Source organism: Mycteria americana, chromosome 18, assembly GCF_035582795.1.
Source record: "Mycteria americana isolate JAX WOST 10 ecotype Jacksonville Zoo and Gardens chromosome 18, USCA_MyAme_1.0, whole genome shotgun sequence".
In the NCBI taxonomy this organism is placed as follows: Eukaryota; Metazoa; Chordata; class Aves; order Ciconiiformes; family Ciconiidae; genus Mycteria; species Mycteria americana.
Window position 1 is genome coordinate 3,390,799 of NC_134382.1, and position 16,621 is coordinate 3,407,419.

At 46.5% G+C, this 16,621-nt stretch overlaps 1 protein-coding gene across 1 annotated transcript in view; it reads right to left on the minus strand.

Moving 5' to 3' along the window:
• Positions 1 to 16,621, minus strand: part of FBXO42 (F-box protein 42) — a 50,331-nt gene that overhangs the window by 22,848 nt on the left and 10,862 nt on the right. Inside the window, exons 2-4 of the mRNA XM_075520268.1 lie at positions 11,507 to 11,773; positions 8,955 to 9,071; positions 1,724 to 1,858 (exon numbers count right to left, since the gene is read on the minus strand). Of these exons, the coding sequence (XP_075376383.1) occupies positions 1,724 to 1,858; positions 8,955 to 9,071; positions 11,507 to 11,756 (502 nt within the window). The 5' untranslated portion in view covers positions 11,757 to 11,773. The remainder of the gene's footprint in view (positions 1 to 1,723; positions 1,859 to 8,954; positions 9,072 to 11,506; positions 11,774 to 16,621) is intronic.

The following is a 16,621-nucleotide window of genomic DNA, read 5'->3' on the forward strand; positions in this document are numbered from 1 at the left end:
GCCTTATTTACATCTGACTCCCAAGTTTCAAAGCTCTCTGCTTTTGCCCCCTCCAGTCACTATTCTTTCCCAGGCAGCGGGTGCCAGCCCTCTGGTTAAGGGCACCGGGGAAAAAAAAAAAGCAGCTATGTGTAAGAAACCACCACCGGCACAAGTGCAGGGTGACTCATCTCCTCTGAAGACGGAGGAACAAGAGCGCTCTCTGTTCGGTGAGACTGCCTGAAGTTTCAGTTGCGATCCCATCTTGCTACATGTGCTCATGACAGCATGCAGAAATATTTCCTCGGGGGATCTTCCCATGGGACTTAACTCTGACACATATTCCCACAGGACTCGTTCTTTTAAAAGTGTTATTTGTTAGTAACGCAGTGGGAATTTGACTTTGCGAAATACCAAGAGAGTGACTGAGCAGAGCTGGGTGCCGGCGGCTGGACTTGTTAACGCGACTGCGAGTCGTGCCCCGCATTCAATCTGACGGAAGAACTTGCTGGGCTGCAAGGATAGATGTCCTGGGTCAGAGCAGAGGTCTGCATCGCCCAGTATCCTGTTTATGCTACCCACGGCCTCTTCTCCACCCCTGAGCCGAGGGAGAGCACTACGGCAGGCGAGGAGGAAGAGCAAGAGCTGGTTTCCACATACATGTAAGGCTGTAGTTTGTTTTCTTCCTCCATTCTAAGCCCATGACGGCTTAATTCTCACCTGTAGGCGTCATACAGTGGATGTGCAGATGCAAAAATCAAATCAAAATATTGAGTTGTGTAGACTGATATCCAGCGAGCAGTCACCAAGCACCAAGTTACGCGTTAACGTTTCAAAGTGACATCCGACAATTCCCAGATAACACCAGTATGCAGAAACATTTGGATTTTGGAGGACTTCATATAAGGGAAAAAAGTGTCAGACAAGAAAATACCACTTTAAACAACAACTGAGTAATCCACAACACTTAGAGCACATGAAGCAGGGTCAGAGGGAGTCTGCACCCAAGCAGACAAGTCAGCAAGGAGTGCTTGGTGGATGCTGAGCTCCTTTTTTTCTTCCTGTTCTTTGCTAAATGTAAAGCTTTTGCTGAAATGGCTAGCTTAATACTGACTACCCGCCCCCTCCAAGAGCTTCCCCCAATTCTTCTGCTTTTGTCAAAGTTATTTTAGTCAAATTCAGAAATACAAGGAAAACAAGCGTGCCGTGGGTGACATTTTGAGTACAAAAAACAGTGTGGGAAATAATTTGTGGCGTTTTCCTGCCCTGCTCAGAGCGTGGGGACTGCAGGAATGTACCTGTTTTCCCACACTCTCCCGGTTGCTGTGGGTAGCCCGCATGGGCATGTCTCCTCCACTCCTCAAAATACCTGAAGTGGCAGCTACTGAAGTTACTAAAAAAAAAAAAATAAAATCTCAGCTTTGGGACAACAACTCTTATCAACACAGGCTCTCGTGGCCGCAGGTAAGCGTCACTCATCCTGCATGGCACAAACCAGCACCGAGCAGCTACTCCAGAGAAAGAGAAACAACCCAGCGCAGTGCTGCAGGCAGGAGGATACGCATGGTCTGCAGCAAATAAAAAAAACCCAAACAAACCCAAAAAAACATGATATAACCTGAAAATCAGTCAGATAATGATAAAAAGCAGGGAAATACAGAATCAGACCAGCCAGCCCTGGGGACGACGTAAGTTTTGATATTTTGATAAAGTGGTGGGGAGTTGCACATCTGCCACCTCTCACCTGATGCCAGGGGCCGGATCCACTCCTTGCTATTCAGGTCGAGTCTCCAGAGGTCGTTGAAGGCGGCATTACAACTGCTCTGCGTGCAGCCACCGAACACGTACATCGACTGGTTAGCGTCATAGTAACACGCACCTGGGGAAAAAAGCAAACACACAGATTGGCCAGTTCTCTGACCTTCACGTTTTTGGGTGAAAAAAAGATCATTTTCTTTCCCCCCCCTGGGTTTCAGATGAGAGAAAAGCAGACAGGCTGCCCCGACTTCAATAAAACCATGGGCCAGCTTAGGGGTATCCCTGACCAGTGTAAACCTCCAGCAAGAACCTTCTGAGACTATTATCCCCTCAAGCAAAGCTGCTCCTGAAAGTGCAAAGGAAGCTGCCTTAGAAGCTTGTAGTTAATTAGATTAGCTATGATTAACGCACTCAGCACACTTACCTTCTCTAAGCTAGCTCCTATGGTTTATAGGGTCACCAAATTAGACTAAGAAACTGGCCTGTGTACCTAGACCTTGTCGCTTATTCTCTTTTTCCAAAGCTGACAGTATTTCATCCTATCTCATCACAGAAAAGCACCACGGAAACACACGGACCTTATGCGAGCATCCCCTTCGCATCTTAGGGGAAAAGATTAGGCAGTGAGAAGGGGAACAGGGAGGGAACATGACGCTTGACAACCCCTCAAAGATACCCAGGGAAATAAAGAGCTTTTGGCCCCAAACCAAACTCCGCAGCAAAAAAACCATGCAAGCATCTGCATTTAGCAGTTAGCATCCCATGGTACCCAGGCATCTCTGACAAGAAGTAAATTAAACATAAGACAGAGCAGAGAGGACTTGCTCGGCTTATCTGCCTTGGAGGATGAGCAAGATTCAAACGTGTTCAGAAAGTTAAAACTCCTGCAATTACAAAGAGGATTTCCCAATTTCTGCATTTCCCTCCTCAAACGCAACTAGCCCTGTTGACTTCGTACGACAACCCCTCGCCTTTCACCTTCTCGGGATCCCCGCAAGGCAGCGGCATCCCTTCCATGTCTTGCCTAACTCATGAGAAGTGGGATGAGCGCCTGATGGCAACACTGGAAGAGCAAGCTCATCCTTCGGCAGCAGCTTTAACAGATAAACTCACACCAGCTCCTAAGCTTGCAAGCCAAGGATCGAGGAGCGAAGGCAACTTCAGCTCCTGGTCTGGGTGATGGGGCAGCCGGTTCTTCTGCATCCACACCCTCCAATCGGTCGGGTGCTGTCTGCTCCACTGACCTGCACACGACGGCAACATGTTTGAAATTCAATCCTCCCTTGACCTGACACAGCCTGAAAAAAAATCTCAATTATTGGGTTTTCTGTAAAATTCTTCCCTTTCTTTCTCCAGAGCTTTGATAAAAAAAGTGTACAGTGTGTTTGGCAGGAAGGGCAAGCTTGTTTCTGAAGCCTCGATCTGTCTGTTGGGGTGTTGCTCTGTTCATTACTGCATCTCCCTGGACATATTTTATGGTCTCCAGACACCAGGAATATGGATGCAGCACACATATGGATGTCCCAAAACACTGAATCCTGTGTGCAGTCTCTTCGTACCAGCCAGGGGAGCACTGGCACTCATCTCAAAAGAGGACTCGCTGCCCAAATCCCACCCAGAACCAAAGCATCTCTCTGTAGAGCCCAATTTCATACACAATTGACCTCAAAAAAAGTCATAAGAATCTAATATCAACCCTTTCAACATGAGGAAGGCCTCCCCAGCGATGCCTTGAGCATTTATTATCAAGCCTAGTGAGGGGAAAAACCACAATAAATCATATCCACGCACACATGTGCCAGTGCATAGTAGAAAGCTGCAGTGTTTTATGCTCTGGGAACACTGAAGGGTACCAGCCAGGGCTCAGAGGGAGCAGGAGTCACTGCCCTCACGATGACAAGCGATATATTGCCCAACACGAAAAGCAAGAGGAAAAGTCAAAGTTCAGGCGGGCAGCCCACAGTGCAGGGCAGCATCTGGCCCTGGGTCCGAGACTGAGGTGAGAAGCACTTGTGATTATGCAGGAGCCCCTCTGCGGAGCATCTCCAGGTTGAGGACCACATGCCGTCATAAATAAGCAGCACAAGGGAAGCGACAAAATGAAGGATTAGCACGCAAGTACAGCGGCTTTGATAAAAAGCACCAATATTTATTCTGTACTGAAGCTAAAGCGGAGGTAGATGCATGGCAGGGGTGCGAGTTGCACCGTTCCTTCCCTCTCTCTCCATCACGTTATAGACAGCTGCTCACCAGTTAAAAAATAAAAATAGACCTGACAGGACATGGGACTACTCCGGAGCTCGTACAGATATAAAGGCTTTTTTCTTTTTGAAACTGTAGCAAGAAGGAAAAAACACCTGAAAAAGGAGCATCTGGAGTGAAGGGCTGATAACCTACTTTTGGTAGCAAGAGAAAACGATTCAGAGCAAATCCCCACGAGAAGTCGTCCCTGTTTCCAGCTTCGCTCTAGACCAGTTCAAGCACGTCTCTGGTTTCCAGTGATCCAGCCCCGTAGCCCTAATTTTGCAGGCTGGAGGTATGTATTTCCAGCATGAAAGAGCTCTTTAACGCAGCCCACCCATACATACGCCAGCGATATTAATCTCGCCGCTCTGAATGAATCGCAACGCCGTAAACCGGCACATTCAAGCGCCCGCAGACAATACCGTGGCTCAGCGGGGGATGCGATGACACCCGGTGGCCTTTGCCGAAGGTCCCATTGTCTGACCTGGGGCTTGTCATGCAGATCCCCGATTGAAAAAGCCAGCAGCCCTCGTGCCCTTGGCTTTTAGTGACAAGTCCAGGGCGCTTCGCTGACCACACAGCAGGACCGGGGGAGCTGGAGACATGGATGTGCTCGTAGGGTGAGACCACCCAGCTCTCCCCCGCGTGCATCCACACGACGTCCTTACGTGCAACTGAACTGTCTTCGTCTCAACCCACGTCTTGCTAACTGTGTAATACACACCTACACGCCACAGCACATCGCTCCGGAGCTCTCTCTGGGGTGGAGGATATATAAATAGTGGTGTAGTGGATTTACCCGGGATGGGATCGAGGAAGAAATAATGATTAAGAGCATTTTTATAGCTTTACCTACTCCTTCAGATTCGACTCTATATCATTTTTACACAGTAAGACCCCTTGTAAGCTGCAATGTCACCTCCACTCAGGAAGGCACCAGCCAGCGCTTTGCACCCTAAGTACGTGCAATTAAAACCTGGTGCAAAGCAATGCTGCGTTTTTTCTACTTAACCTTTCTTGAAAGGCTTAGTTGCCTTAGAAATCTAATCACCACCTAACCCATGACAGGTTGAGAGCCTACTGCCTCCTCCCCACGCCAAACCCTTGGCAAGCACGGCTTTCACACAACAGCACAGCTCATTTATTATTTTTGAGGGGAGGTGGCAGCATTCTTCTCCTCTATTTGGATTTAAAAACCAGGCCAGCCAGACAGGCACCATGACGTCCACACGGCATGTATTTTAATCCTAGACCAAAATAATTTAAACTGTGCTTTCCTACTTCTTCTTAGCAAGCCATTTAAAGCTTCTGAAGCAGAGGAAGACAGATCAGTTTGGGGAAAAAAAAAAATTAGAAGGGGGAAAAAAAATTAGAAGGGGGAAAAAAAGCACAAGTGAAAACTCCAGTTTATACCAGCCTTGCAAAGGTGTAGAATAAAAATCAGGGGAGGGGGGTGCGAGTCCCTGGTGCCTTTAGTTCTTTTTTGGGTGGACAAGCAGCTGGAGACCACTGGATGGATTTTCAGGTTGTTGGGTTTTTTTTAAACACTTAAGTCCTGGTAAAATTCAGTGTGTCCCAGAGTTTTAGTATTGTAGAGATGGTATATCTTTGTAACTGGAAATTAAAAGAATAAATATTTCTGATGTTTGAAGACACTGATACCCAAACAGACCACAAAGCCAGCTTGTTTTGAACCCAGTCCTGTTTCCCCTCTGTGCTGCCTAACAAAGCATCAGAGACTTTCACCCGGAGCGCAAGATAACCGAAATAAAGATCAACTGGGAAGGGAAAACTGAATGCAAATACATGCCCTTTGCAATAATTAAAGGGCATTGACTTTTTAAACTTCGAGTACATCAAATAAAGTAACCTATCCAAGTTCAAAGGTCGTATTCCCCATCAGAGAGAGTGGAAAAAAGTCAGCTTGGCTATTGAAATCCCATTGCTGCGCGGCCCTCAGCTGAAAACAGCACCGCAGCTTTGCAGCTAAAGGTTGACAGCCCTTGGCGTCGGCGCTCCCAGGAGGACCCTGCCAAGCCGATGCTGCAAGCGCCGTACGTTGAGCTGCTGGCACCGCTTCCTCCAACGCGGGGCTGGGTTTTGGAGGTAACCTCTCCGCGCCCAACCGTGCTTGGCACGAGAGCCAGGAGGATGGCGGCGCCGAGGAGGTAGGGCTGCAGATGAAAGCGCCCGGTCCTGCTGGCTGGCACAGATGTTTACACCAACTACGCCGCAAGTTGTGGCACGATAAAAATGCTCCAGATCTCAGAAAACTCAGCTCTGCAACTGCCTCCATGTCTTCAGGGGGGAAAAAAAAAAATAAAAAAGAAATCCCACATCTATCCCCCTGTTCTCTAGAACACTATTGTCCTGCGCCTTGCAGTCCAGGGACTCAGTGCAGCCAAAAGGGAGCCATATATTGAGCAAAGCTGGGTGATTTGAAGAGCCGTAGCTCCGGTAGAAAAGCAGCCCATCCTGTAAAACAAACAACATTCCAGCTTCTACCTCTCCCTTGCCTCTCAGGGTAAACCCACGAAATTGCTTTAATTAGTCATCATGTTGGTGCCATGCTCCCCAGACTGCATGGAAAAAAAATAATCAGTATTTAAAATTAGTCACTCTTCCATCAAAGGATCAATATTTCTGGCACAACGGTCAGCATTCCTCTGCTGCTTTTCTGTTTCTGCATTCCTGCGCCTTCTGACATCACTTTCTGATTGCGGCCAGTTATTTAACCACATGAGTCATTGCCCTGCTATGATATTCGTAGGTTCGTATGTTAGGGCTAAAAAAGAATTAGATGGCTACTGCAAACATTGTACCTGTTGTTCAGCTCAAAAACCTATGCATGAAGTATTTCTTCCAGTAAGCCTGTAAGTTTACATCTAAAAACCAGCATTATTGATATTGTATGATGTTCTGCAGCTTCAATCAAATCCTTTAGAAAACCTACAGCTCATCCATAAAGTTTGTTATCAGTTGTCATATGATCAAAGACCTTGCCAAATACTCCCTCCCCATGAGACAACAGTAACTTCCACTAATTATTCCTTATCAAACAGTTTTTCTATTACTCCCTTCAGAATTGACAGAAGACATAGTGACCTCTATTTAAAATTCTTTCGCTCGTCCTTTTATGCTCCACATAAGCACTTCTGGGATATTTCTAATAAATGCTGGAAAAGAGATAGCCCTAGCCACTTCTTTGATGCCAGCTACCGTTGCCTGTTGACTTCAAATGACTTGTGCCTGGTAGATGACATCTTCCCACAAAACCTGGCAAATCGCTCACCCCTAAAAAAAGGGGTTTGTGAGTCCTCCCTCACTCCCCACCTCCCCAAACCTCCTGTTCTTACTTCGCCTCGGCTCACCACATCTTAGTATCGTAGGTCAGTTTTACAGATTCAGGTTGAATTTTCGCTTTTAATGATTTGTAGCTTCAGTTTAATATTGGAATCCACCCACAAACACGCAACACTATTGTAGGGAAAGCAGATACCACAGATCTGGAGAACTGCTTAAAAAAAAATCAGTTTAAGTCAGCAAATAAATTAATCCAGATTAGCTTTCTGCACATAAAGTACATTAATAACGCTTCTGTAGCGACCGAGGGCTGACCAGAGCCAGGACACTGTCAAATAGCAAGGCTAATAGAGATTACATGCTCCAACGGCAGTGGCTTTAGTAAGACAACTCATTTTGGATCAAGTATATCGGCAGCACGCTCAGAGGAAGCCCCCGGTGGGCAGCAGAAATTAAAGAGCACACAGTGGTCTTTCGTGCAATATTTGACCCTTTTTCAGGTAATTTCTAGCTAGCCTTAAAGCTCACCAGTTGCAAAAAGGCTGCAAATATTGAGGGGAAAACACATGCAAATCTGCAAGTCATTAGTAATCACTTCATTAGCATGGTTGCTTAAAAACAAGCTATAAACTGTGGTGCCTTTTTTATTCTTTAGGAGGACAAGGAAATCTTTGAAAAGCACAATGACTTCACCAGAGCTTCCTGCAGTCTCTCCTGGACTTGTCTTAGCAGGAGGCTGTGCATCGGTTGCTTCATAAATTATTACTTGGGAATATGAAAATTTTATGCCTGCTTGCTCTTGGAATGGCACCGCTTACACCATGTTTATTTACCTTTAGAAAAATGAAATTGGCTCCCTGGAAGAACCACCTCCTGGAGGGCTCAGACCCAGCGACGAAGCCACAAGGACTGAATTTTTGTCATATTTGACTACGTCGCCTGGCAGAGCAGGCTGAGGCAGCTCAATGCTGTTGCAGTACAAATAACAAGTTTTATTTCAGTATCTTTCCCTCAGCAGGAATGCTTTTTCTGTTCTCTTCCAGAAACTTGGAAGCAGGGCAAAAACTCACCCATACGTTAAGCGGCGTTGTTGACTGAATCGCTTACTTCTATCAGTAAATACGCTTGCCTCAACGCTTCTCACATGCAGCTCTGTGTTTTATTTTGAAGCAAGCCACACTCAGCCTCCTCCAATTGTATTACTCACAGATGTAGAAGATGACCTACTGTAAAAGCAGCCAGCGTACATCCCTGAGCACTGCGGGTATGCAAACTCATTGGCTTTGATGGTAATGACTTGAGTCTAGTGGCTAAGTGAGGTTTCTATTGACAGGGACACAAAGCTCAGACTCGAAGAGGAACTGCGGAAAGAAGCCTGCGTGTAAAATTTGCAAAACCAGAAAGCAAAAATCCCACCCCAGCTCCATTAACGTTTCCTAGGAGCAATGAGCCAATAACCACGACAAGCAGCTACTGAATCCCTACTCTTGTGCAAAGTGCTTGTGTTGGCAGAGCTGTGTGTTACACCGACGGGTTGAAACTGCCGCAGCGACAGGCACGTGCGGCACTGCTAGATTCCAAGTGACACCATGCAAACCCCTCGTTACAGCTTTCCGTTGCAAATCAGAGCTGAAGAGGGGCGAGCAGAGCTTTTCCCAGCAGCTACTTACTGTGCGAGAAGCGTTGCGTGATGGGGGTTCCAGGGTAGGGGTAAGTGCGACTCTCCCACTGAATATTTCCTTCTTGCACTGCTTTGATAAAGCCGTGATAACACTGATGGGCCACACCTAGGGAAAAACAAGATGTCAGCAAAATTGGGGCATGTTAGGAACAAACCATGCCTGCACAGTTGCACAAGCAGCATGACAGCAATTATAAAGAACTCCTGTATTTAGATTATAAATACGCTGGTGGAAATTCAGAGGATTAAAGAGAATAAAGAACAGGGACTCTGCAAATGTGGAAAATCAGCAACGTTCACTGAACAGATTCACTACACTTCCGATATCTGTCAGCTTGAGCTTGGTAAAGCAAAGCTTTGTGAAAGGTAAGCACGGGCGATGCCTTCGCAGAGCTGTTTTTTAGCCTTCTCTGCTGCAACGCAAGCCTGCTGTCCCCTAATCACACCCCCAGAGGAGCAGCTGCCCTTCCTTTAATGGACCTTTGAGGACAAATAACATGCAATAATGACTTTTTAAGAGTGTGCACACAGCTACTGCACAGGAATCTAAAATAAATACGAGAGGAGACATTGGTGATAAAAGTCAGCGTGTCTTCGGTGAAAATATCCCTTCTTAGCTGTGCAAGGGAGCGGATTTAGCTGACAACAAGCTCCTCTGCAGAGCAGGCCAGCCCCAGAGCTGCAATTAATTCTGTGTACGGAGTACATGTGTGTCGGTTTGTGCCGAGGGGGGCCAGAGACTGCTCTCTGTGGAAAGAACAAGGGTCTGGTGAAGATTTATGACTGCAGCAGCTCAGCACACGCTTGGTGGCATCCACTATGCTATGGCAGCCCTCACACTGAGGATGCCACAACCTGCCAAGATTTTTTCCCAAGGATTTCCTTACTGAAAGCCCCGTGCCAGGAACACCTCCAGCAAGAAATCACACTCCGGGATATAAAGCCGGAAGTTTTAAAAAAAAAAAAATGAAGCTCAGGGTCCTCAAGCAGCTGGTCCCCGAGAGTCACGCGGGAAATGTAATCCGAACTATAGGATTTCATAGCAGATGTATCCTGACAAACAGGAAAAATTAACCAGAAGAAAACAAATCAAGTGTTTACCTCAACTGACCTCTCTGCTTTGTGGCAAGCAGGTTAGCAATTACACTCCCTTTTTTTGCTGTAATTGCCACAAAAATGGCACAGCTGCCCAGCACCACTCATCCCCTGAGACTTCAGACTCGGACAACTCACTCCAACACCATGTTGCGCCTCGGGCCGCTCATCCCTTCCCTCCGCTCCAGGGATGTTTCCCACAGTCTCTTTTGGGGTGAATCACCAGGTGCTTGTTCATTCCAGCTGCATCCTTTGCATCTCTTAAGGCCACTCCAGGAACAAGCATGTGTGAGAAAGTACACCCAAGCAGCGACTCAAGGGCTGCAGACACTTGAAAAGCCTTTCAACAGGTTGCGGGCTGCTGCTGACCCAAAATTATGCAAAAAGAGTAATTTTGTGCAATGCTTGCTTCTGAAGTAGGTGTGTTTTTTTAACCTCCAGCCTGTTAAACTCTGGGCAAGGCAGAAAATGCCTGGAATCTGAGCAATGCTTTCACATCTGCAGAGAAGTCCACAAATTAGACATCACCCCACACGCCCGCCAAAGGCGTTTCACACCTGACACCCGCTCTGCATGTTCCAGAAGAAACAAATTACCCTCGTGCAGCAGCGTGCCTCATTTCCTACAGATTTAACTGTGGTCTCCTCTTAAACTGCCTGTTTTTTAATGAAGCTTGCAATCAAAACGCATGTCCCCAATGGAAACATAACAAATCATCCAATGTATTCAAAAAATACTGAAGCAGATAGCTTTGCTTGTATCCTTTTTTTGCTTGTCCAAACTTTACCTACCTATTAGTCATATCATATGTATCTAGCATTAAAATATCCCCATAAGGCTTCAGAATTAATGCTGCACGGAGGCAAAGTGAACTATCTGTATCTCAGGGCTACTCTTTCAGGAAGTCTGAATATGTAGATCCATATTAATGTAGATTTTATATACCACTTATCTTCAGCAGAGCGGTAAGAACCAGACACGGTTTTATTTCGAGCCGAAAGCATAAGCTTTGGGAATGTTAATTACTGAGCAAGACGCAAACGAAGCACAATTACAGCCACATTAGACATGGGACACCGGCAACGGGAGCTGCTGTGTGGTGGAGAGGAAGCCTGAATGCAAGGTCAACAGCGCTGCACGTCAGCAGCGCACACGGAGCATTCAAAAGCAACTTAAGTGAGCTGCTCTGTCATGGGGGTTTTGGGGTTTCACTCTTTTAAACTACAAAAGAGGTGGAGGAGCTCAATTCTGCGTCATTATTAGCAATACCTTCAGCAAAGCAAGTGACCCGACGGCTGCAGCTATTTTTCTGTCATTTTGCAGAAGCTGAATTTCTCAGTTTGAGGGGAAAACAACAGGCGAGGCTACAGCAAAGCAAAGAGCAGCTGGGATGTGAATCTGTGTTCCCACAATCAAAAAAATGCACTCTCACTACAGCTGTTGTACCTTTGATTAGTCGATACCACTGTTTGCAGACAAGGGCAGCAGTTTTGTGCTCCTGATAGGGTGAAAGGAAGGAGAGGATATATTCCAAAACCTCTTCTGGGAGCTCCAACATTGATCTGTTATGCCTGGTCTCCTCGACCTCCAGCTCAGCATGCGGCTCATCGTCTTGCTCCATCGTTCCTTCGACCACAGTGTCTTCTGGATCCACGGCCATGAAACCATCATCTTCACTGTCCGAGGAACTGGCCATGGCATTCCACTTCACAGCTTCACGAGAGGAGAAAAAAAAGACAACAGTAAGGTCATAAAGAAAATTAATAGCATCAGAAATGCATCTGCAAGCTGCGCACGTTACACGAAAGGTTATCAAGCTCTACCCCTGCAAACTCCAAGTCGAGGACGTGGTTTCTGCAAAGCTTTGAAGCAGGCTGCACGTGGTTTAGGAACAAGCCGTTTTCCATCGGTGCAGAATTTTCCCAGGCCACTTCATCCCTCACTGCTCTCAGCCCTACCATCGCCTACAGACGGTACCAGAGAGAGCAAAAAAATAAACCCGCTGGAGGAATTACAGGCGCTCAAACCCTTGCTCCCTCGCCAGGCACGAGAAGGCATCACGCTGCCGCACTGGTGGCCCTGGCTGGTTTGCACCAGAGGGCCAGGCAGCGATGGGGAAAGGGATCCCCACCGAACTGAGAGCAACCCAAGGCGAGACAGGATCGAAGCGACAGCTTTGCAGCCCCTCCTCCCCCGTGAAACCAGTTTTGCCAGCAAGCCTGCTTTACCCCAAGCAACTTCTTACCAGCACGCAGGGGGGAAAGAATCCCTGTCCCGTTCTCCCTTAACACCCCCCCTTTTTCCTTTTCTTTTATTAAATACTTGCACACAGTTCTTACTGACAGTAGGTGAGGAAAGAAAAACCCCCACAGGATTTACTGCTGTTGAAAGGCTGGAATATTAAATTTTGTATCTCCAGCTATTCAGAACATCTTAAGTATAAGGTAACATACTGATGACAGATATACATCATGAAATAAATCCATCTTAACGAGCAGCTGAGTCCAATTCGGCCAGTTGGCGTGGTGTGCAGTTAAACCCATGCCCGTTGCTGCAAAACAAATCCCTGGACCCTATTTCCTAGGAAGCAGCTGACCTGTTTTGGGGAGAGCGGCGATACTTCTCCCTTCCAGAGCCGCTGGGTGAAGACCAAGGGATGCAACTGCTCTGTGATTGCACATGCACTGATAGCTCAAACCAAAATAACAGCTCAGGAGGACAACGCAGGGACTTTCTTTTCCAGAAACTGCAATGACAAATTCCCTCTTTATCTTTTCCTAGCACAGCAGGTTGTGATGAAAGACCCAAAACAGGGCAAGCTCTCAGCTCTTACATCAGCGTGAGTTTCTCTCGACTCCACGAGGCAGAGGCTGCCCAGCCATCCCCAGGTCCCAGATCGAGCAGGATGATGGGATGCAGATCAACACAGTCCATGGGACAAATCCCACCTGCAGCAAGCCCAGGAAGCGAATCCGCTCCCCAAGAAGGAAGACAAGACACGGCTTTTTGCCCAACATACTTAAATACAAGTATATAGTATCTTATTTTTACCAAACTCTTAATATCGCAGAAAATATGGCTGGAAGGAATTTAAGTTACCTAGCTACCAGGAATAAACTAAACTGTTGTTACAAGCTTCCAGCGATGCAAACTCTACCATCTTCCCCAGCTAAACTCAGGGTTTTCCCATCCCAGGACACACCAAGCCAAAGAGCCATGGGAACAGCAGACGGTGGAGACGTGGAGCAGAAAAGCTTGCCATGACAACTAATTCATGCTCAGAAAAATTACGTTTGACAGCATTACTCTCCAGTTTTGTCAGGTTCCCCGATAAAGCAGCTTCAGAAAATCCTAGGGGCTGTCAATCTGCGGCAGAAACCACGTCAAAATTAAACGTACAGTTATCATCTGAACAGATGCTCCGCACGTTTTCCTGTGTCAGAAATCCTTCTTAGAGTCAATGTTATGACAGAGAAAGGCTGAAACTCAAACGCTTTGACACGAGCGCTGCTGCTGCCAGCAAACTGCATTACGCAGCAGATAATACACAAATTCCCAAAGAATAAGAAATGGAAAACCAAAAAAAAAAAGCAGAGCTGCACTAAAAAAAAAAATAATTAAAAAATAGAGGGTTGGGTCTTTCCCGAGCAAAAGCATCTATCGTTGTGAAGCGTATGTGCTGATTTCCATCTTGACACAGCATGGCAGGAAGCCAAAGGCTGCCGGTACTCCAACCTTGGGATGTGGTTTCGCTCGAGCCAGGGAGGTCAGGGGAAGGAGGGTCGGTCCCTGTCTCATGGCTTGGGAAAACAGAGCAGCACATCTACCCAGGCAGAGCAGAAGGCATTTCACACCCTAAAATCGTGCTAGAAAACCAAACAGAAGTGCATTTGCATCCAGATCAGGTACAATGGGACACCTGTGGGTGACAACGCCGAACATAAGCCTCGGCTCGACAGGTTCACACAAGACATCTGTTGTGTTACTAAGGTTTAGAAGCAAAGATTATGTGTGTTTCCCAACAGCTTTTATTTACCCTTTAAATAATGTCCAAAACCTGCTGGAGGAAGTCAGATGAGAAGTGCAAGCATGAACGCCCGGCTAGCAAGGGTTTTTTTCCCCAGTTATTAAATCCCAGTTTCGATCCTCTGGAGCAGGCTTGGGAAAAACACAACACAGCAAGTTAATCACAGGCGTGAAACAGCTTGGGGGTTAGAAAAGCCAATTTTAAAAAGGCAGGAGGAGCAGGGAAACCCCTCGATGCCTCAAATAGCACATGCTTGCGCAGATCTGAGGATGGAGAAGCTGCACTGAGTTTTGTCTGGTCTTACCAGACCACTTAATAATATTATAAATATTGCATCAAATGCATCTACTTTGCTAGATCCTTGTTTTCTAAACGTTTGAGCATAAGAAATAACCATCCTCCAAGTTTTCACACCCACGCTGTCTTATTTTTCTTAAGGAAAACAAGACTAGCAATAAACTCAACTCCCAAAAGGCAAGTCGCCGTCAAAATAACCCTTCAAGCTTGACCTGCCACGGATGCAGATTTTGCTCTTATGGCACGGGAACAGCGGGCTGGGAATAACCACCCCCAGACTGCAAAACAGCAAAAGCCCTGTCCTATAACCCTGCTCCAACATCGACAAACAAAAAAGAAACCCAGGCAGGCAGTACGAGAGAGCTAAAGCATCCCAGCCAGCACCTATTACCAATTATTCAGCAGATCCCCGGGAGAAAATCTCATGCCAGTGTTTTTACTAGTTATTTGAAGAGCAGAACAGAGTGTTTCTGTCCCGTTGCATTTAGGGGGGATGCAGTAGGTGCTTTCTCACTCATCCTGGCTCTCCAGGCGCTCTCTGCTTGCAGTGAGCTGGGCTTCAGTTTGTACACAGGTTAAAATTAATCTCCGAGCACTCAAAAAGCTGCAGCGAAGAGATTTAAGCAGTCGCGTCTCATCCAAAAGTACATGCAATTCAATTAACTCGCCGGGACGGATCCAGGAGCCCCGTTCTGCTTGGATCGATCGCTGTGAAGGCCAACAGGAGCCCCTTGAAGCATCATATTATATTTTGCACCCTACAACCCTCCTGGTCCCAGAGAAGTGCCTTTATATTCCAGCAGCAGAAACATTTTACGGTGTTCAGAAATTAGCCTAAAGCCCTACCAAGGAGGAATCGCAGCTGCTTAAAATAACACGTAAAGAAATGCTAGAAGGGCAATTGAAACAAAGCTCTGCCAGCACTGATCAAATTTGCCTGGCCCTTCCTAAAAGCTGTGTCTCTGCCAGTTGGCAAAACATTTTATAACTCTTTTCCTCCTTTCAGAGCACTTCAATTTTCCCTCTCTCTCCTCCTGAAATTATTCAAGAGCTTGTTATTTATTCTGCTAAAGTAATTATCCACTGCAGTGGAACAAACAGATGAAAAGTATTAAATGCAGGCAAAAAACCACCGGGTTTAAGCACTTCTCGAAGCCCGGTAGCGACACCAGGCAGCCAGCAGCCAGCTCCTGCAAAACCCCCCTCGACCCAAGAAGGTTTTCCTACCTGCAGGCATCTCTCCCGGTCCCAAGGACCCCAATTCACAGGTGTGGGTGGCATCAGTGGTTCCCATCCTGAACTACCTCCTCTTCTCTGCAATTCTCAGCTGTTTTAAGAAGTGCTTGAACCCGCAGGGTTTTTGACTTTTTTTTTTTTTTTTAAAAATCAACAGATTTTAGGGGAAAAAAGCCTCCAAGGGAAAGTTCTTGAATGAAAGTAAGAGGCCGAGTAATAGTACTGAGTCAGAGCACATTACTCATAAGGGAATGCTCATTTTCACATGCCACAAAAAATTCTCTCTCCAAACATAATCGTAGAAGCTATGTTCTCACCCGAATAAAGGTGTGTGAAAGGACCCAGCCCTGGCTGGATGACTGCTTCGGCTGGAAAGAGAAAGGGACTCTGCAGAACAGAACAATTAATTGCACTTGGCAATCAGGAGCTACGGCATTAATTTAGGGGTGGAAGATAGAAACTGCCTCTAACTCACTCCAGACTCTTCCTCATACTTTGCAACTGCTTATTCTGCTTGTCAACAGCCCCATCGGCATGGCAGGGTAGCATTTATGGAGACATTTAGACCTTTTAGGCTTATTCTCTTACTCAGTTTAAGAAAAAGCCTATTCCATCAGACGGACGCATTTAATAATAAGTCTGAGGCTGCTTTCCTTGAAAAAAAATCCTATCTGTATTGGGAAGGATTATTTTTGCATGGTATTTTATTGTCTCATGCAGCTGTGCCATCAAGGGCTTCAATGGCAGCTTCCCCCCCTCAAGTTTGGCTTTTGCTACTATCAGTTGCCTTACAGAAGCCCCGAGCCCTTTTCTAGTGATATAAGAGGAAAAATAAAGCACTATTTCCTAGGTAGAAGCACACTATTTTATGAAAGCAACAGCATAGGGAGCGAAAGGTCTGCGGGAGCCATGGGATTCCGGGTAGGGATAAACGTCGTTAAATAAAACAATGTTTCCAGTCCTCCGAAACTTGCACTGGTTAGAGCTGATACATTTGAAAA